This window comes from Periplaneta americana, chromosome 10 (genome assembly GCF_040183065.1).
Source record: "Periplaneta americana isolate PAMFEO1 chromosome 10, P.americana_PAMFEO1_priV1, whole genome shotgun sequence".
Taxonomy (NCBI): Eukaryota; Metazoa; Arthropoda; class Insecta; order Blattodea; family Blattidae; genus Periplaneta; species Periplaneta americana.
The window spans coordinates 112,592,718-112,615,510 of record NC_091126.1 but is presented as its reverse complement, the minus strand read 5'-3'; the positions used below and the strand labels follow the sequence as shown (position 1 = coordinate 112,615,510).

Sequence of the window (22,793 nt, the reverse complement as noted above, 5' to 3'; positions counted from 1 at the left end):
TTAGATTGTTGCTCACCACTAGGATCGCTAATATCGCCTCATTACGGGCAATGCAAAATAGTACCGTCACAGTCTATTGTTTCTAGCACCCTCAAAACTCAAGCTTCGTGACTGTATATAGTAGACTGTGATATCGTGTTGGGGTGGATCTCTTACGATGGACCTGGCGTTATAGAACTCATCGATGGCCGGTTTAATACGGGAACTTATGAGCACATTCTGGAAAATATATTCCTTCCTTCCCCCCCTAGAACATTTTCCCGAAGGAACATTGCTGTTCCAACAGGATAACCATCCCATGCACTATGCCGCAAGCATTCAAAGATGGTTTCAAAGTAGACCCGAGATCGAAATCATTAATTGGTCTCTGAAGTCACCTGATTTGAATGTCATAAAAAATTTATGGGCGGAATTGAAAAAGAGAACAATAGCCACCTATGCCCACCAACGCCCTCGAAATCGAGACGAATTGTGGGATCAAGTTGTTGAAACCTGGGAAGATCTCGCCGGGGATTAGAATTTATTCCACAACCTCGTGACATCCATGCCGGACCGACTTAGAGCTGTAATAGAAGCTGATGGCATGTGGACAAGATTTTAAGTTGACAGGTCTCTTTTTGTTTCTTGTGATTTTTGTTTGAGGAAAAATACTCTTAACTTTCAAGTAAGATTTATTTTTTTAACGAGGTTCAACCCACTTGTAAGATCCAGAAATTGGGCATAAATTATTCATATTTTTCGATAAATTAGTTAGTCTAGGAACTCTGAAGAAATTAATTACACCTCAATAAAAAAAAAGGTTCACCTGGGATCGAACACGAGACGTTTCGGTTAAGCAGTGGAACCAGCACGCTACTATATGAGCTACCGAGACGAGACAGTGACAACAGCAGTCTAGAATGTAGATCCCATAGTAGGCATTTGCCATTCGGTATAGAGAAGCAATGACAGCTTGTGACCCTAGCTATATTGTGAAATCGTGGCCTTAAATGGCTGTCTTCTTTGTGATTCTTATTTTGGTCCTTGCCCTTGTTGTGGTCCTCGTAACAATTCTTGCTGTATTTCTCATGTTATGTATCGTTACATCGATATCAAGTGAACTGCGCTGTAGAACTTTAACTTCCGACGACCAAGAGTCGTCTCATTCCTTTTAAGGGTAACTGTACATCATAGGAAATACATCATTGCTTTTATCGATACATGTGCTATAATAAGCCAATTACACACGATTTTGGATGTAGTAACAACATGTTTATAATGCTAGGATGGCATAAAAATAATTATGATACTCTTATTTTCTGGTGAAAAAAATTGCAAAATGTATTATATAATTTGGCAGAAGTATGAAAATTGACATTATATAAATCAAATTGTCCACACCAGCGGAGTAACAGCGCACCTGGCCACGAAACCAGGTGGCCCAGGTTCAATTCCCGGCCAGGTCAAGTTACCTGGTTGAGGTTTCTTCCGGGGTTTTCCCTCAATCCAATATGAGAAAGTGCTGGGTAACTTTCGGTGCTGGACCCCGGACTCATTTCACCATCACTATCACCTTCATCTCATTTAAACACTAAATAACATAGATGTTGATAAAGCATCATAAGATAACCTACTAAAAAAAATAAACCAAATTAATGTTACATATACAGAAAACAGTGCTCTATTTACTAAGAGTGTGGTAAATTTATAATTGAAAAAGAAAAATGTGGGAAACACAAAAACAAAAAACAAAAAACCACAGTCAAAAATGAGAAAAGTAATTCAAAAAGAAAGGAAATCAAAGAGACAGATTCAGAATCTGATGTTATTTCTTTAAAAAATGATGACAGTCTCGAAGATGAAGAATGTGCCCCAGATTCTGTTACCATGCTGGATCAAATAGATGTGGCTGGAGGGAATTATATACTAGCAAAATTTCAAGGAGGGAAGAGGAAATCATACTGTTACAGATATATCTGTACTGTACTAAGTCCTGAAAAGTGACTTGGAAGTTATGGAGTCTGTGGATGCAGCCAAAATGATTTTGAAGTTGATTGAGACAGACATATCACTTGTCAAACGGAATGATGACATGAGAAAATTGCCAATTCCTTATGTAGCTTGTGGTGTGGGAAATATCAGACGTGGAAGTTGTTTTGTATATGGTGGTCCCATTGATGTTTACGAAAGAAGAAATGAGTGATGATTAGGATTTTTGTTTGTTCGTATGAAATTTTATGACCAGGAGACTTGAACAAAATTTTGAAAGTTATTACCAGCAATGTTACTTCTCATATTATATTAAAAACAAGAGATACAAAATATGATTTTTTTTTTTTTGTGGTTGTAACCTATGTTTTATGTTATAAATGTTCTGAAAATACAAGCCACAGAAAAATCCAAACATACACATGTATCATATTTTTAACCCTCTGTCTCATTTTTAGGACCTCAATTTGCTATCTACAGTATTTACATGGATATTCTATATGTATCTTTTTTTGGAATAACTGTATCATTTTTAGGATTTTCAGTCCAAAATATAATACAGCATTTTTATTTTTTCTAGGCTTGCTGTGCAACTGTGCCTAACTAATAATTCCTTTAGTTAGAAAATCATCTTGCCTAATTAAAAATATTTTTTTGCACATTTTGCAAAATAAGTTCAAAATTTGTGATTTAGTATCATATTTAAGACACCTTACTATGGTGCAGGCAATCATCACCATATACCTACAACATTTTCCTGTTGATTTCACTCGAACTTTCCAGTGTTGCCCACAAAAAACAGACTACAACTTGCTGCTTTTCACAAGTAGACAATGCTAGCACATGCATCATCTTTACTCAGTAGTTACCACTCATTCCTTCAGGATGATACCTGATCAAACCATAGCAGTCTGTAGCTCAAGATTCAAACTATCTACCAACTTTGAACGTCGTAACCAAAATAATATTCTGTAAAAAATTGTGCTACTTTCTGATCGTCCTCATAAGTAACTGTTTTATATGCATTGAAAAGGTTTCTTTTGGTATGTTTTTATGTTGGTAGACATTGAGTGGTGTAAGTAGTTATAGTAGCATAAAATTCCATTTTGTACATTCTTTTGAAGAATGTAAACATATAAAATTCGACACAGTGTGAAATAAAATGAATGTGCTAGATTGAAAAACTTACTTTTTTATCACACTCCATATGAATGTGATATTATTTTTTAGAGAACTAAGATAGTCGTATTGAATATGATGTTATTTTGCTCATAATGCTGGTAAATTATATTCGTACTTTAATTAATTCAGTGATGTACCACTACATCACCATAAAAAATGTACATAAAATGGGTAGAATAATTTGAATTTATTTCGTGCTAAAACCCCACATTGATTTATCGATAAAATGACACAATTCTGTTAAAGTCATTAACATTTAACATTTCTATCAGTTGTTGTGTATGTGCTTGTATGTTACAGATATTTACAACAATGAATACCACTAAATCATCAGGAGAGACTGTTGCAAAGACATCATGCTGAGGTTAAAGAATGCTTTTACAGAAATGAAACGTCAATTTTTTTCATATTAGCAAATTTTATTGCTAGTATAAAAAGTTTGATATAAATTACTGATAAAGGCAACACATTTACACATACAGTAGTGTGTCCTTGAGGCATTTATGAAGGCTCTGTTTGAACCCATATGGAGAACAGTGCCTGAAGACACTATGTGTGTGTATGTCACACTATCACACTCTTATGTTTTTTCAAGTTCGCAATTATAATACAAAATTGCATTTTAAAAGTGAGATCTCCACCTATTACTCATAATTATTGTTATATTTTTAAAATTGCTAATAATATTCTACCTATAAAGAATAAATTGTCCTATTTTTAGAGCAATTTTAGGTCTGGAATTGGGAATTATTATTATTATAAGATACAAAGTAAATTACATCTTTTATGAAAGGCATTACTCATCATTGACCATGGAATTTCTAATAAAAAATAATTAAAAGTGGGTCAAGGTTCAGCTTTTTACAGAACTATGTCACATTTCTTGTAGTTCTTAGAGTTTACTAGTTAAAGACAGATTTGTATGTTTTTCCTCCATGTATTATTTACTTTCGTCAATCCTACACCATAAATATTAAATTCATATTTATGCTCTCTAAATTTCGACATGTGAATGTTTCAGATTTTAAATTTGTATTTACCAGTCATGTGTGTTTCTTACATAAATCAGCTTACGTATGTAAGATATCAAAAGAAACAAACAAAAGAAAAATTCATGATGACATTCTCACTGAAATAGTAGGTTATTTCAGATACACTAAATATTTTAATATTGCAAAATTACTTACGAGAGTGAAGTATGAAGACTATAAGCTATGATGCCTTCTTGATATCGATGTAATGAAGATAACTGCAAATCTTCTATGAACGTCAAAATAATTAATTACCGGTACTTGATATTTTTGCTTGTTTAAACAAAATAGCTTTCACCCACTTTCTATGGAAATAAACAAAACATTTATAATAATACATTGCCAGTGACTACTTTCTAAACTGAGAGATGTTTCTCAACTTTAAAGATTATAAAAACATCCTTAAGGAGACATGTGGGAGAACATGCTGAACAGAACTGATATTTTGTCAAGGGAAGACAATGGTGATATGATCGAACCATTATTATATTTTTTCACATTCATCAGTATTGTGTATATTTCTTGTTTGGTGACTTCTGTACTTTAAATAAATTTTAGATACAGAATGTAATTATAAAAAGTAAATTTAATTTAATGATCCTATTCAAAGTTTTTCTGGTTTAAATTTGTTCACTGAGATTCAATATGTTTTGTGACACTTTTATGATATGTTTCATTCTCTTTATTGTTGGGCTTGTTCTCTTTAATAGAATACATTAAAAACTAATTTATGCTACATAGAAAAGACGAGGAGAGATTCCCAGTAGAAATATATTTAAATTGTTGCACTGGATTACAAGACTCTTAATGAATGCATGATTGCTATATCTTGCCTATGGTCTCTGTTTTGATTTACACGTTACTTTTTATCATTAAGCATTTTATACATATATGCACTTCTAATGAGACAAAAATCCTCGTCCAGTACAGTAAAACTAATTTTCATTATTCATTTAATTGTGTTTAATTAAATTTAATTGTTTTATATAAACCGTGTAAGTGACAGTTATAATTTTTATAATGCCTGGAACATATTAATAGTTGCACTCTTAGAGACACATTTGCTTTTTCAAAACTAGAAACTAAAGTAGCCATAATATTATGTTCTTCTAAAATCCGTAAAACATCCAGAAGCTGTTAGTGAATGCATTTTATCAATGTAAGTCACATATTTGCAATGCTAGTCATAGACAAAGAAGAAAATTATATTTCAGATCTTCAGAAATTCTTTATTTGACACACATGGTTAATGTTTTACAGTATACAGTAAGTGCATTTTGTGTGTTTAAAACAAATTCCTTTAGCCTTCAAAGTAATTATTTTTATTGTGTTTCTGTTCATATAATTTATGTTTGAATTATTCTCAATATGTGATATTATATGTGAAATGAACATGTTGGAAATGAAACCAATTAAATTTAATATTCTATATAATAAGTTAAGATATGACAGTTACATTGTAGGTATGCAGAGCAATTGCACTTTCCGAAATGTTGCACAATTTTCAGATTTGATTAATTATTTCACAAAAATTCATTTGAATCATTGTTTCTTTCTGTGTAATGTCTATTTCAGAAACATTTAATTAATTGAAAAAATGTGCTACACATTGAAGCAACGTGTTATAATTTTGTAGTCAACTGTTACACATTTAGCGTTTAGTTTTAAATAAAAAAAGAGATTATTGAAATAAGTGTTGTTCTCATTTTTGTTAAATATGGAATTATTTGTTACTGGGTATGTCAATAAAGGGTGAGCCAATGAAACAGGCGATTTTAAAAGCTTAATATGGATTACCAATGGGTTCACTTATACCAGGCATAGTCACTGAAATATTCATACATAATATAGAACAAACACACATACTAAATACTGACAACAAGAAACATGCGGAGAAAATAATGTACTGGCATCAATACATAGATGACATAATAGTCCTATATAATGGCAATAGAACACAAATAGAAAATCTACATCAACAACTCAACAAAATACATCCAAAATTAAAGTATACAATAGAAATAGAACATAACCAGACTATAAACTTCCTAAACATCACTATAACAAAAACAAATAACAAACACGAATTTAAGATATACAGGAAACCCACTACAACCACAACACAAACATGCAGCTTTCCGTACAATGACACACAGATTAATTAATATACCAATGAACAATGACAACTACACTGAAGAACTAAATACAACGGATATAACCCTAACATAATAAACACACTAATAAAAAAGGCAAAACAAAAACGTAACAAGCCAACACACTAGTAAGTTTGCCATTTAATCAATCATTTATATTTAAGTGTTAAAAGTAGTGTACACAAGATTCAAGGTGGAATCACTTTTAATAGTTTCAAGGAAATATTGTCAGTACCAGTACTATTAATATTTTTTTTAACAATCTCATTAGCATCAGTGTCATAGAAGACAAAACTATTACTAATTCCTAAAGATTTGGTGTATAGCGTAGATTTGCTTGGACCAAAATATTCAGTAAGAGCATCCTCCACATTGGTTGGAAAATATAATCCAAATGCATTGGCAACGTCATTCTTATTTGATACTCTTTCATTATTATGTACAACAGTAATACATTCTACTAAAATGTTCTTTGTTATACAAAATCCATATTGGCTAGAGCCAGGGGGTTGTTTCCCTAAAGATCCTAAGCAAGATAACAGATCCTTTTCCACGAAATATTACGATAAATTCACATTGACAGGGCAAAGAAGTACATAGGAGAGAATGGTTGTGTTATTCAATTAAAAATGACTCTGTTTATTGTAAACCGTGTTGGCTCTTTGGACAGCATAAGTCATCTTCAACTTGGAGCGAAGGGTCCAAGATTGGAGATGGTTAACCAAAAGTATTGTGCGACACGAAACTGTAAAGTTACGCACATTTGAACGCATGCGTCGTTTTCAGTTTGTGGCGTAAGAAAAACACAGTTGATGCAGGTATGGATTCAGAACTAAAGAAAAGTGAAAACATATGGAAACAGGTCCTTAAGTATATCGTGAATGTGACGTTAACTCTGGCATCCATTAATTTAGTGTTTCAGGGACATAGGGAACAAACTGGAAAATCAAACAATGGAAACTTTTTAGCTATCATCGAACTTCTCGCAAAGTACAATCCTGTATTATGCGATCTCATAAACCAAAATATACACAAAAGTACCTAAGCCCTTCTATTCAAAATGAGTTTAATAAATGTTTTATCCCATGCAGTTGAAAAAGAAATTATTAATGACATTAAAGCTGCCCCATTTTTTCAGTAATTACAGATACAACACAGGACATAACACAAAAAAAACAATTAAGTCAGATATTATTTAGATACGTTACAGTTTCACATGATGTAACTGGAAAACCTTGTGATGTGAAGATAAATGAAAGCTTCTTAGGTTTTCGCGAAATAAAAGATCAAAGTGCATTAGGAATAGAGAAGGAAATACTCAGTGCAATAGACGAAAATGGACTATTATTAACTAAATTCCGTGGTCAGGGGTATGACGGTTGTGCCAATATGTCAGGTGTATACAGAGGTGTCAGAACGAGAATTGAACAAAGACAAAGAACTGCAAAATATGTATATTGTACAGCACATAATTTAAATCTACTACCTAACGATGCTGCATGTGGAATTCAAGAAGTTAGGTCCTTTTATGACACAGTGGAAATGTTGTATCTTTTCTTCAGTCATAGTATTAAAAGATGGGAACATTTGGTATCTTTTATACCTTAAAAAAACTTTGCCCAACACGTTGGTCTTCGAGATACCAGTCTGTTAAAGTCCTGCGTTATGCTTATGTCGAAGTACTTAAGGCTCTGTCAAAATTAATATTATCTTAAAAAAAAGGGAGAAAGAGAACAAGCTGTTGCTCTGAAAAACCAATTAGATAAATTTCAATTCATTTTTCAAATAGTGTTGCAATCAAAGATTCTAGAATATACTAATCTAGCATCACAAATTATGCAGTCGGAAAATGTAGAGCTTGATAATGCTGTTCTCTTATTCAGAATGCAGCCAATAATTTATCTCGTTACCGAAATAATTTTGAAGAAGCAATGTCATCAGCTACATCTTTGGCAAAGAGCTGGGACATTCCACCACAATTTGAAAATAAAAGAATTCGAAAAGTAAAAAAAAACATTTTGATGAATTGCGTCAGGACGAGCGGCTAGTAGATCCAAAGATATATTTCAGAACCACTGTTTTTAATGGCTGTTTGGACATTATAGTAGCCCAATTAAAAAACAGATTTGAGGGTATGCATAATGTTATCCATTTCTTCAAAATTATTTCCCCAAAATTTATAAATTCTGCTTCCAATGAAGAGATTCACAATGCAGCAGTGATTCTACAAAATGAATATGAGGAAGATTTATCCAGTGAATTCCCAGACCAGGTAATAGGTTTCAGAAATGCTCTGAAAAAATAAATAGCCTCATTAACCTCTGTATCTGAATTAACAAATCTATTAGTAATAGAAAATTCAATTGTAGCTGCTAGCATTTTAGATTTATGCACGGCATTTTACCTATTTCTAACTATTCCGGTTACTGTCATTTCCCATAACTATGGTCCAAGCACCCAACTATGGTCCAAAACGCATTATGTACTACTTAGTCCCCCAAGAGTTCGGTGTTTGCCATTTGAGGTGCCACCGTGATGGAATTATGTTCCCCCTAGATGCTTCCATCTACCATTACACATGGCAATGATATGGATGCTTAACAAGGTCAGTGTGCATCGTTCTATTGAATGTGTGAAGACACGAAATCATTCAGTTTGTGTTTGTCTGTTTTATTAAGGTCTCCTCTATAGAACTGGTAAGTTATAGGTATATGATTGTTTGTACAATTAAACTTGGCTATATAGTGTTTATTTTCACGTAATAATTAGACTGGCAGAGGTTAAGGACTCTGCGTGAAAAATGTTTAACCTCAAGACTAGAAGTCACTCCTCAACTATGTACCACAATTTTTCGTGGACCATAATTGTATTTCATTTTAAAATATTTGTTGTAATAAAATGTGATCTATGTGAATATTTACTTCTGCAAATATGATATCTCAGTATATTCTAAAACACCATTTAAAATTATAGTCCAGTAAATAAGGAAACAGGCTGTTCCAGCATCAATAGTACTAGCACGAATGATGGTCCTGTAAAACGAAAACTTCAGGGTAGAAGGAAACAACCGTCCCTGTAAGTGACTATGACAGCGATGAAATTGAATTGGATACAGATTATGATGTTTCCGGTGTTCTCTCCATATTTACAGACAGTGAGTCATATGTGGAAAAGAAGACGAAATCTGTTAAATTAATGCTAAAGGCACATAGTTATATGGTAGTTACTTATGAGGAGGAATTGTGGCCAGGGAAAGTTTTGGAAGTGAAGAACAATGGAGCAGTTGCTTCATATATGGTAAGAAGCGGCAATTACTGAGGTGGCGAGAAATGGAAGACATTTTATTTTATAAAAAGTAAAACATAATAAAAGAAATTGAAGACTCCAAATGCGTCTCGAAATAGAGAGATCTATTTTCAATTTCAGAATTACAAGAGAAGTTGAGATTCAAAGGATCGAAATAAGCCTACCGAATGTAGTTCTCAGTATGGTAAATAAACATTATCAGTGAATTTATGTGCATAATATTTTGCTAAGAATTTGTTAGTTTATTTGATGCCGTACTTTTGTTCTTTAATATACGCTCACCAGCAAAAAAACCGGGCCAACTACATTTTCTTTAAAAAATTTTTAACTTATAGGATTTTTTTAATAATTGTAGGTGTCCTGAGGTTCATTTAGTTATTCATTTATTTTGTGATACGTAACAATGTAATACTGAATACGTAATAGCCAACAATGATCTGAAAAGAAGATTCGTTCTTCTTGCAATATTGTGTCTAAATTTCTCGGACTCATTTCAAACTAAGCTGAAGAAGTCTACAGACAGGTAAGCTCTTTTGAGGCAGTATTGGAGTACTTCATTGTATACAAATGTCACTAAGTCCTACCGATTCAGCAAAAGTGGTTGTATTGATAGAAGATGTGGCTGCAGTTCTTGGGATTCCTCGATCGACCGTACGAGTGTACCATCGCTTTAGAGAGACAGGAGGTTATTCCAGGAGATCCAGTTCAGGGAGAAAACGAGTAACTTCGGCTCGTGACGACTATTTTATTGTCCTAAACACATTAAGAGATCGCCATTCAACAGCTATTGCGACCAGAAGAGCCTTCCAGAAAATAAGACAAGTTAACGTGACTGAGAGAACTGTAAGAAGACGTCTGCATGAATGTGGGTAGAATTCCAGAAGACCAGCTAAAGGCCCAGAATATGCTCCAGCAACATCATGTTGAATGATCATGTTTTGCTCACAGTCATGCTAATTGGAACCTGGGGGAGTGGTGATGAGTGCTCTTCACAGATGAATCGAGATTTAGTTTACAGATATACGTGAAAGAGTGTGAGAAGAGAAGGAGAACGTTTTCCTTCATGTACCTTCAGTTCACGTGTCAGTTTCCAAGGTGGATCAGTAATGTTATGGGCTGGCATTTCGTATAAAGCTCACACAGAACTTGTTTTCATTAATGGATGTGCTTTGACTGCTCCAAGATACATCGAAGAAGGTCTAATTTAACATGTGGTACCATATGCCCCACTTATTGGTGAAAAGTTCCTGTTAATGCATGACATTGCTCGCCCTCATGCTAGAAGAATCGTGGATGAGTTCCTTCACGGCGTTGGATTGAATAGGATGGCATGGCCAGCAAGAAGTCCTGATATAAACCCTATTGAACATGTGTGGAGAATGCTAGGGAAGCGAGTTAGAAGTTGTCTACCTCCTCACAGCAACTTACAGCAGCTCCGAAATGTTCTAAGTAAATAATGGAATAGAATCGACCAGACTGACATCCAGAATCTGATCGAAGGGTTGAATCAGCAAATGGTAACAGTCATACAGTTACGGGGAGGCAATACCCGCTATTAGCAACATCTGGGTGGCCACAAAATCAGTTGAACATTTGGAAGAAAATTGATACAATTCGTAAGTTTTTACACCTTTTAATTATATCCATTGTTTGGCGTTGAAAATAATAGCGCAAGTGATAATAAAAAAGAGTTTTTTCTGGGAAGCAATGTTTTCTTCATTTCATAGTTGGTTTTCTGATTCTCACCTCATAAAAATTGAGAAATTTAGGTGTCCCGCTTTTTTTTGCCAGTGAGTGTAGTTGTTCATTATTGCAGGAAAAGGACTTTCAGATTTCACTTGTTTATTGTTTGTTTATGCAATGTGTACTAATAAAAAGAATCAATGTACTTTTCATTTATTTTTAATATTGTTCTGTGCTAGATTATGTTTCTACCCTTAAATTAGAAACTCAGTGTATTGATTTACGAATAATTACAGCTCCAGCTATAGTCCATTCTTGCTTTCAAGCATGAATATACGAGTGGACCATAGTTGGGCAACTCAGAATACAACTATGTACCAATGCTTATAATTTTTTTAAGACTTGTAATTAAATAATTTCAAACACATATGTCAATATTTATTTAATATACACTTACAAGAGTCCGAAGCCAAAATTTCACTTAATCTGGATGAATAGTACTGAATATACAAAGAAAAATGTGGACCATAGTTAGGGGAAACTACGGTACTGTTTCTTCAGCTGCAATCTACGGAATTCTATGATCTAAGACAGACTTAGTGAACTCAGCCTGCTCAGTATCGAATGTGAAAGGGCTAGATCCATTGATGTCGGTGAAATCATCAATACCTTCACATCACAGAAAACACGCCGCATGGTCCAGTTTCACTAGAGTTCAATGTGAGTACAATAAAGTTTTGTAAGTACAACAAATATCAGAAGTATATACTTATTGATAGGCCTACCTGCCTACTTAATTTCAATCACTATAGTATATATGGTATGCTTTTAATAAAATTTATTAATAATTGTTATTATTTTGATAATCTTAAATTAATGAACAATTAATTCCTTTGTTTTTATAACGTGGAAATATACTGCATTAAAGTTGAACTTCTGTCTGCTGTAATTATATTTATGTTATTGATAGGTTATACATTTGGTTGCACCGATACATTTTATTTTAGAGGGCCCGAAATTTTATTTTTGCAGGCGGGCTCTATCATATTTGTTAAGCCCCTGAGTCTGTTCACTTGTTTAGCACAACTGGGATGATAATAATTATCACAATCGCAACACTTTTACCCTGTTACAAGTTTAGCTCTGCAACGTTGACAAGTATAAATGCCTTGGGAGGCAGTAGTAATACTTCCTTCTATCATACCAGTGGAGCGATCAGCAGGCACGTCCGACCAGTATGAAGCTCAACAAAAGATATTTCTGTTGCACAATCTTATCTGACACAGCTTGCAGCTACCACCAGACAGAGGGTCGGGACAAATTTCCCTCTGCAAGATCGATGTGGGTTATTGCATCCTCTTGTTTCTGTAGGGACCTACCAGTTCTTTAGCAACGCTCTTTATGTACGAACTTCGAGACATCTTAGAGTCGGAAATTATTTGGTACAGTGTATGAGTATTCATCATTGCTAAATCTAGTATATTATAAAATACATGACAGGCCATCTCCGGCTGCTCTGCTTTTTTAGCTTGGTACGAAGTGAGAGTGGTGTCTCGTGCTTTATACAGAACAGTGCTGTACAGAGGATCTCGGAAATTCTTTACAAAAGGTGGCACTTTTGTTCTAGCTCTATTCAGTGTGCCTACAATACTAGTAGCTCTTTCTATCAATTCCAAGGCTAGACTCAATGAAGTGAAAAAATTGCCCATTGTGACATTTCTCCCTTTATCGAGGAAAAGTGCAAGACTACATGCTCACCGAGCATTTTGCCAGCTGGTCTTGTCTCATCTTTCTCTAGATAGGGGAAACCATTGAGGACATATCTAACCTCCGTATCAGTAGCAAGCCAGAATTTGATACCAAATTTATCTGGTTTGTTGTTCATACAGTATACTGTGTAAATGGTCACCTGCACTTGCAAGGGAACAATTCTTCATATATAGTTATATATATTCTGAAGGTCTACAGCAGGCAATACAGTTGTCAATAAACCTATGCCATATTTCAGAGGCCAAACAAAACTTGTCATTTTGCTTTCAGTGAATTCCCGTTGCCCTCAAATCAAACCTAAGAAATTTCATAATTTCTAGAAACCTATTCTTTTTTGACATAGTCTCTGTAAAAAAATGGAGGACCCCACTCTCAACTCCAGAGGGCAATAGATTTGAGAGCTCTGACGCCATATACTCCTTGGCAGTACAAGACTGTGCTGAATGCATCAAGTTCTTCCAGCTCAACAGTCCATGAGTCATTGCCAAGAACACTGCAAGCCTCTGTCTCAGTGCAATGTTTTATTAGGCGCAAAATAGGCTCATTGACGAAAAGACGCCAAGCACTTGTGGGGGATTCCTTATCAATGCCCCTCTTTGCATAATCAGTAGGACCCAAGTCTCTTGGATAATGTTTTGAATACCGCGCCTACCTGCATTGGATCCAAGAGTAATATGCGTCCAAGTATTTCCGTCTATACCCCATTCGTCTTCACCTATATCAGGCCTGCCTAGAACGATGGGGACATTCACAGGGTGGGCGGTTTGAACACCGGCACTGCAATGTCTAATTTCGGTAGAAATTTCATCACCAATAGTAGCAACTAGGATGTGGGTATCAGGAAGGCGACGATTTCCAGCATGACCTCTCCTCCAGCGGTTTCTCGCAGTCGCTCTGCAATCTTAAAAAGAAAAGAGAGGATTTTACTTGTATATTCAATATTTGTATAATCAGTGCTCAAAAAAAAATAAAATAAAATGAAATACAACTACAGTTTTCTGTTCGTGTGGGCCTTTGCTTGTTTTCATTAATGTCTTCCTGCAGCATATCCTGCTCACTGGCACTGTCTTCACTACTGCTGCCAGTTGAGTGACGTAGTATGAATTCGTCTTCACTAATCCTTGACTAACATTCAGATTTAGACTCCGACTGTTCAGTCTTAGACTGCGAAGGCAAAATGTCGTCAAACAACAAGTCACAATTTCAGAATCACTACGTGCGCGAGACGTGATTCAGCACATCCTTCACTAACAACTGTTGATGGAGGAATGAAACCGACCTGACTTGATATGTCGCAATGTGCAGTAGCGAACATGTTCAAACTGGTTTATGAATCTGTTGGTCTAATAATGCCGTGTAATGAATTGCAAGAATGACAAAAAACAACGATACAGTAGGTAGAAGCTGTCTCAAGAAGCTGAAAAATGTAAAAAAAAAAATTTTAATACACGTAAAATTTAATCTTGACTAAAACATTCATAGTCACAAATTATCGAATGTGTACGAAACTTGTGAACAACATTATGAGACGTTAAATATCGAAAACGTTCAATTGGCCGCCTCAAGTCATCCTAGTGTTAATACACAATTACAATTCAATATTCATACATCGACCACCCCCACCATATGAGCAACACATCCCCACCCCTACAACTGACGAACGCAAACGCCGGAAATCAAGACCAGTTGGAGCAGCAGTAGTTCGAAAGACACTGAAGATGACACCACACTGGTGTTGAAACAGGACTTGTCTGTCATAAGGTACATCACCTCTTTAAATCATAACACTTAAAACTTCCTTAGTTAGAACGTTAAAGCTTAATTATGCCAGTAGTCAGTTTAAGAAAAGTGCATAATTGGAATTTAACTGTACCCAGTAACAAACTTATGTCTTGGACATGTTCATTTCACTGCACACGTTCTTAAAGTCTAGATCAGGCCTGCAGAAACAGCGCTCATTGAGCATGGCAGCTCCTTCAGAGCTGGAGAGCCGTCTAACAGCTTGCCAGAAAGGTATGTCGGAATGACGTAGGCCTGCTGTAGTTAGAGGATAGTCCACGCAGCTATCTGGTGTAGTGTATATTATCAGTAGCTATTTCACTTTGCCTATCTATGTAATGGAGGAATCTAGAAGAAGGAAAAGTGATCATCAGGCAAATTCTTTCAATGTTGCATGGGAAAATGCTTATTTTTTCACAGCAGCTGGAGTCAATACTTATCTGCCACAAAAATTTGAAAGAAAGAGGCAAAATATAATGCGTCATTACTAGTCCACACATAGAGATATGATGGTTTTGTTGGTGAAGATCGCAGTAAAAAGGTTCAGGAGTTCAGAGTTTCATTATTACATGATGTAGGGTACGTTAGAATTTATTAATCTTAAACAATTTAAATATCTCTCTTCAGGTAAAAGGCCAGCTCATTGTTGATATGTTGGATAAATTACGGGATTTGAGTCATAAACTTAGACTTTTCGTAAGTCAGTTTCGGGAAGGTACTGTGGCTCACTTTCCAATAATAGAAACTGCTTGTGATGAAGCCATGTTAAACAATTATGTGCAAATATTAATTGAAATTCAAAATGAATTTAATTCTACGTTCCAAGGTCTTGTCTTAATTGGAAAGAAGTTTAAAGTTACCATAATAAATTCCTTCAACACAGTGTCATAAAATTTACAGCTTGAACATACAGAGAAAAAAAATCGTTGGTATAGATTAAGAATCGAACCCACTCTCTTCTTCACAACACGCACAAGTTTTAGCATCTGAGCTATTGAAACGACACAAAAGCTTTCCTTTCTGTGCGGAGTGTTGATCTAGTCATGGAGGTCCAATGCCGATTTAACTACACGATTTCTGTATATATTTATTATTTACGTCATATTACCATATTTTTTGCAGTTTTTGAATGAATTTCGGAACGATGCTAGTAACAAACTAAATAGCCTGAATTTAAATAACTCAGTATTCGTTATCTTGTGTACCAGTGCCCTGGTCTCCAATCATGCACAGTGTCATACATCTGAGACTTAGGAATATTCAATCATCTCATTCTTTTCTTGGGGAACTGTACATTCAAAGGATAAAGAGAGAAAGGTCAAACAAAGTACATGAATGAGCAACAGTCATTACAAAAAAAAATGGAATCATATAAATATATATATACATTAACAATATTTAGGGAATAAGTATAAATCTTGATATTCCTCCTCATTTCTATGTTAATACCTATCATACCGCATTCATCTCTGGTTATAAGTAACGAAAATTACCAAATTTTGGTTGAGTCTCATGCAAAAAGAAGAGTTACTGGTAAAATTATCACAAGAAATGAATAAAGCATTAGAAGATTTTATCCTTGTGTTTTAAAGAAAATTTAACGACTGTAAACCCAGTGAAATCCTGCTACCAGATATTTACCCTAAGACACAACCCACCACAAACCCAAACAGCATTAAATAAAACACCTATCTAACAACCAATCAATGAGCCAAAATACTTAGGAATTTATCTTGATCAGAAATTAACTTACAAAACTCATGCAGAGAAAACCTGAGCATCAGCACAAAACAGATTAATGTTCATGAAAAGACTTGTTTCTACAGATCAACACTAAATACAATATACAAATCAATCTTACATGAAACTAGTCCTACGTTATGCTCTGAAATTTTAATTACAGCACCACACAATTATATAAACAATTTAGAAAAAGTCAAAAAACCAAGATCTAAGAATAATCACATGGGTGTGTTCAAACTATTCCAATATAAGAATGCAAACTCTTACAAACAATAGGCAAATACAATGTGATATTAAAAAAAGGAGAATAACATTGCATGAAAAATGATTGGAATAGTTACTTAAACCAAAACCGCAATCTAAAGAATCAGAAAGGATATATAATATACAGAAGGTTTCCTACAACTTAAAGAAAAATATAGTCTACCACAGTTGTCAGAAAAGCTTGTATCCCCCATTCCCACTGGAATCTGATCATTGTAACAATTCTCTACTTTATACTAGGGGCAGAAGAAATCGGCGGGTCTGGCGAACCCCTACTTCTGTACCCTGACTCCTATACCCCTCAGGACCTGCTTGGTGTGTGGTCCTGTCCCAAATAACTCCATTGATACTTTTTCACTGCAGGAAAACTTAGAAAATAAATGAAATAATAACGTGATTTGTAGTAATAATTAGAAATAGGGCCTACGTTCTTTACTCAATGTTATTATTATAATATTTTGCAAGTTAAGTCATTTTACAAATGTAAAAAAGTGTAATGTAAACCTAATATAAATCAAATATTTAGCATTACACAAATACTTTGTATTTATATATTTTCAGAATGTTGTGTTGAAATAGTAAATACTAAATAATGTTTATGCAGTATACTTACCAACTTTATAAATCACGATGAAATTAAACATTGAAGTACAAAATATTAATGTATGTTTACTGATTGTGGAATATGTATATTATTATAACATGAACGAGTTTTGTAATGAAAGCACACTTACGAATGGCTTAGCTACATAAAATAAATAACATAATAAGTATGACACAAAAAATCGTTTTATAAATTGGACACTCAGCACTATTCTGATTCTATGCGGTGAGTTTCATTCAGTCTTGTTTATGCATCTGTATTATTGAAGTCCATCAACAATTCAATACAAGAAGTGTTGAAATAACATATGTTCAATGAAAAAAGTGGATAAAATAGTCGCCAGCCACAGTTATAGCTACCCAAGTTAATGTATTATTGACAAGTTATTAAATAATATTTCATTTTATGATCCTAATAATATTTTATTCCCAAACGTAATGTATTTTACCTAATTATAACTAACACTGGAGCTCCTAAAAATTTAGCAGTCAAGAACATGTAGACTACAATATAATAATCCCATTTGACATGTCCACACCTGTGGAGTAACGGTCAGTGCGTCTGGCCGTGAAACCAGGTGGCCCGGGTTCGAATCCCGGTCGGGGCAAGTTACCTGGTTGAGGTTTTTTCCGGGGTTTTCCCTCAACCCAGCAAATGCTGGGTAACTTTCGGTGCTGGACCCCAGAATCATTTCACTGGCATTATCACCTTCATAGCATTCAGACGCTAAATAACCTAGATGTTGATACAGCGTCGTAAAATAACACAATAAAATTTTAAAAAATCCATTTGACATAGATATAATTAGCATATCAATTACGAAATTTACCTTATTCCGTGAACAATTTCTAAAAAAAATTAAATTAACTTAATAATGGTCTTCAACAATCTAAATAATGAAACAATTTTCCATTTTAATGTCTTAAATAAGCAACTTAATATAGCATAAAATAAAATGTTACAATATCTAAAAAAAAAATATGAATTTAAATGTAAAATTCCATATTACCTACATCTGTCCATGTATTCTTTAAATAAATATATGTAAAATTAGGCTCCATAGGATGATTGTTTTACTGCTATTCATCTCTCTTTTGCATAAATTCTCTGGACCGATCGTAAAAAAGCGCCACTGGCCTTTGATAGTGACTGTCTGCATTGATGATAGGACATTTTTAATGTCCTCACAGTTCTTTCAAGAAACAGCAAAGTTGATAAACACCACCTTTAGTAAGGCTTCTGATATCAGGGCCCGATTGAGACATAATAGCAATTACAGTACTCGGATGTTTATTATGAGATATATTGTATTTACGAACAAACTGTAGCACAGTAGTATCACAGACAACCACTTGTCAATAACTAACATTCGAACGGAGTGACAGGTTTCTTTGTTCAGGTCATAAACCACTAGAGAAAGTGTGGAGTGAGTTGTTTCCGTACCAAACCAAAAACCCACCTATTGATTCTGCCTGTACTATAACAGAAGAAATTAGTGAAAAAAGTTCAAGTAAAGAAGTAAAGAAAAAAATTGCTGTACAAAAATAAAAAAAAATCTACACATGGTACCCAGAACAGAATTGGCTTAAGTTTATACAGAAGGGTCATTAATGAAAATAACCTGTAAACTCCTCTTCTTTTATATTTCTCTTGGAAGCTAATCATACACAATGATACTGATTTATAGGCAATACTTACATCTCTATAACAATTATTTTTCCATAGATGTTCACTTCGCCAACCGTCTCTCTGCTATAGTTGCTCTGACACACAATCAGTCATTCCAAGATACGAGAATAATAGAAATCTAAGAGCGCATCAGAATATTAAAGAATCTAAACAAAAATGTTGCTTTAAAATGGATTTCAGCATACTGTGCTGTGGTCTACAGGGTATGGAGAAAGTTGATATTTTGACAAAAAAGGAAAGCTAATACAATAACAGTCATCCGAAGTGGCCTAGGGTTAAAGTGCACTCCTCTAGACAAAAGGGTTGCGGGTTCAAGCCCGGCTGGGGTCAATGGCTTTTTCAGGAAGCAAAAATCTGGAGTGCAAGTCCTCCGGGAGGGACTTTAAGCCATGTGTCCTGTGTAGGAGTTTTCCAGCACATTAAAGACTTCCAAGCCTAAATTAAAGACTCTGAACTAAATTTCTCCTCTCCTGCATTCAAGTAATACCTTAATTGCATAGTTACAGGCATTTGAGGTGATGAACTTACCACTTGTCCCACTGCTCCTGCCAGCAAATAAGTGTAACTAAATTCCTTTAGGTAGGTACTTAAACCTCCATCAGGGAATATGTTCCAACTCAGGAACTGCAGGTTTGATGAACGATGAATCCAGCAAAAAAAAATAAATAAATAAATAAATAGCCTGTCTTATAAATCAGCAGAACTCTTAACCGAAATTAAAATAATAAAAAAGAACACATACAAACCTATAGAATTCACTAAACAACACTGTGAAAATAAAAAGTTGAAAACACTACTCGAGCCCAACATACAGTAATACTAACAGTCCTCAGTCTGATGCAGTTGCCTCATTCAGCTTAGAAACTGGCCACAACTGTCCAGCAGCATATCTCCATCGAATAAACTTGTTAGTCATCACATTGTGTAGCATGCAACAACACGAATATAATAATGAACAAGGAATACCTACTACTCTGCATCAAACTCCAGAAAATGATTGGGACAGAAGAATTCCAAGTTCCTAGATATTGCTGGGAAGCTCGCAAGGAAATGAAGTAGACAAGAACTTCAGAACATTTCACTACTACTGCTACTATTATCATCACCATTACCCCTGCTACTACATTTCTAGTTTTTTCTTAGAGTATGGAAAATTATATACATTTATAAAAATTAGAACATACAATTATAAAGCAATAATTATGAAATCATGCTTAATAAATTCAGATGCTCTTATAAGAATGGAATGTAATTTAACTGTAAATGTAAATGTCCAATCCAGGGTTTAAAAAAAAGCCCTTTGACATTCGATATTTCAAAATAATAACAATAAATATATTGAAAATATTACTATTAGAACAATGGATCAAAACGGAAAGTTGATTGATTTTAGAGGTAAAACTATTACTCTAGGTTTTGAATTTGAAAACCATGTTGGGTCCGATAAGCTGTGCATTAATATTCAAAATTTTATTGTAACAACCATCTAACTTATCGCTATACAAATGTGATTAAACACACACATGATATTTCTTACATATTAAAAAATAAATGACATTTTCGGTTTGTGGGAACCATCTTCAGATCAATTAATAAACCTAAAGAATACATTACATTGCGAACAAACATTGGAGTATATATGAAGTGAAAGGAGAACAATAAGGATAACAATGGTGCATGTAAATGTCAGTGGTTAAAATAGTATAAAACATAAAAAAAAAATTAACACTAGTATTCATATTGACAGGACGTAATCATGGGGGGAACTTATATGAAGAGTCCACTGCAAGAATGATGGATGTCATTTGGAATACATTTTGCAGGAGAAGCAATTGAAAGTTTGAAATGCTTAGCGCTCAAAGCTTAACTGTGATTTTCCGATCATTACTGGACAATGACTATCAGTGTTAATGCCATGTAACTCTCTGTACATTCTATATGTCTTAAGCAATGCATTGACAAAAAAGTGACAGCCATCATTCTTGCAGTGGACTCTTCATATGAGAGGGAAGAGTGTGAAAGGAACAAGAGCATCATATGGCAATATCATGAGACATATGTTCGCAAGAATTACAAGTACCAGATACAAAAATATGTTTGCAGATTATGTAACAGAATAGTAGCATGGTGACAGCTTATACAGGAATATCAGTTCTAGAGTGTTGTTACAAGATAACATCGGAAACAAATTGAAATACTAGTTGATTACATAGCTTCATGTATTGAAGTGAGGATGAAACGTTCGCAACAGATAGTGTCTTGTAGTGAAACAGATGCAGAGGATATGTAAAAAAAAAAAAACAGCATCTGTGTGTTTAATCACATTTGTATACTGATAAGTTAGGCAGTTGTTACAATAAAATTTTGAATATTATTACTCTAGAATTACATCTTCGAAAAAGGTGAGATTACAATTCCCTCAAAACTCTATATCAGGACTAACTCATCAACTGAACACGTTAGTTCAACTTTTAAAATCAGGAGATTGACATCTCGCTCGATACACTTACTCACAAAATATGTATATAAAGTAAAACTATGATGGATCCATTAAATATGACTAAATCACCAATATTTAAAGAGAGACTAGTAACAAGAGAAACATATGCCTTTCTACTGTAGAGTGCTTTAACCATAAATGAAAATGACTCAATAAATATTCATATTAAAAGTAAAAATTTATACCGGTACGTGCTCCCTTGTAAGAGCTGTATTTTTATTGAGAAAAACATTACAAAACCTAATGGCACCGCAACTGTAGTCTGTGCATTTCGAAGTGACGGCTTATGGTCAAGTAATGGACTGCATTTGCCACGTGTGCTTATCCCAATCCTGGACAATTCCCTTCAACTAAAGTCAGCTGTGACAGCCGGAATTACTAGTCCTTCAGCTCACAGTTTTCAGTTCAGTGTCTCATACATGGTTTGTACTTCTGTATGTTTATATGTGACCTTGATTCGCCAGTTCCAAATGCACAGATTATAGTGCAAAATTGGTTAACTGACTATTGTGAAATAGTGTTTATGTTAATTACAGTCACGTGGAATCGATTTTAAAGGATATCACACACGATTATGAGTATGTTTACACAAAAGGTGTTGAAAAGAAAAAATTCTTGAAACAATTCCTCAATAGTTATGTGTATAATTTGGAATAAATGGATTGTCCAAATTTTTCTATGTTAAAAAAAAAGACATGTGCTTCTATCACTGCAGAGACAATAATGTTGAATGTGTCTTTCAAAATGTAGAAGTTCTTCAGTTTTGGTGAAAACATCATTACAATTGGGATTCATTCATTGGAAATGTATTTAAATAATCATTGCATTGTATTTTCAATGAATAAATATATACTTATTTATTTGATTACTCTTTTCTTTTACCAACCACACGCCCAACCCCAATCTACAATGGCAAGGAATTAAGGTTAGGTTACCATTCCACACCCATGTCCCATCCCCAGTGACAAGGAATTAAGGTTCGGATTATCGGATTAATAATTAACCTTCACTCAAAATAACACATTACATTCCCTTTTCTTTTTCTTTGTTTCATTATATATTCTTCCACTTTTCACTGCTGATCTTTTTTTTTTTTAATTTTTTATTGTTTGTTTTATTAT

General features: G+C 34.2%; 1 protein-coding gene across 10 annotated transcripts in view; it reads left to right on the top strand.

Moving 5' to 3' along the window:
* Nucleotides 1–22,535, top strand: part of LOC138707964 (thioredoxin reductase 1, cytoplasmic-like) — a 479,245-nt gene extending 456,710 nt beyond the window's left edge. For all 10 annotated transcript variants that reach the window (XR_011334488.1, XR_011334491.1, XR_011334487.1 and 7 more), the window contains one exon: nucleotides 3,451–22,535. Coding sequence is in view for 2 of the 10 variants with exons in the window: in XM_069838056.1 (XP_069694157.1) it covers nucleotides 3,451–3,513 (63 nt within the window). In the remaining 8 variants the exon portion in view is untranslated. The remainder of the gene's footprint in view (nucleotides 1–3,450) is intronic.
* The last annotated feature ends 258 nt before the right edge of the window (nucleotides 22,536–22,793 follow it).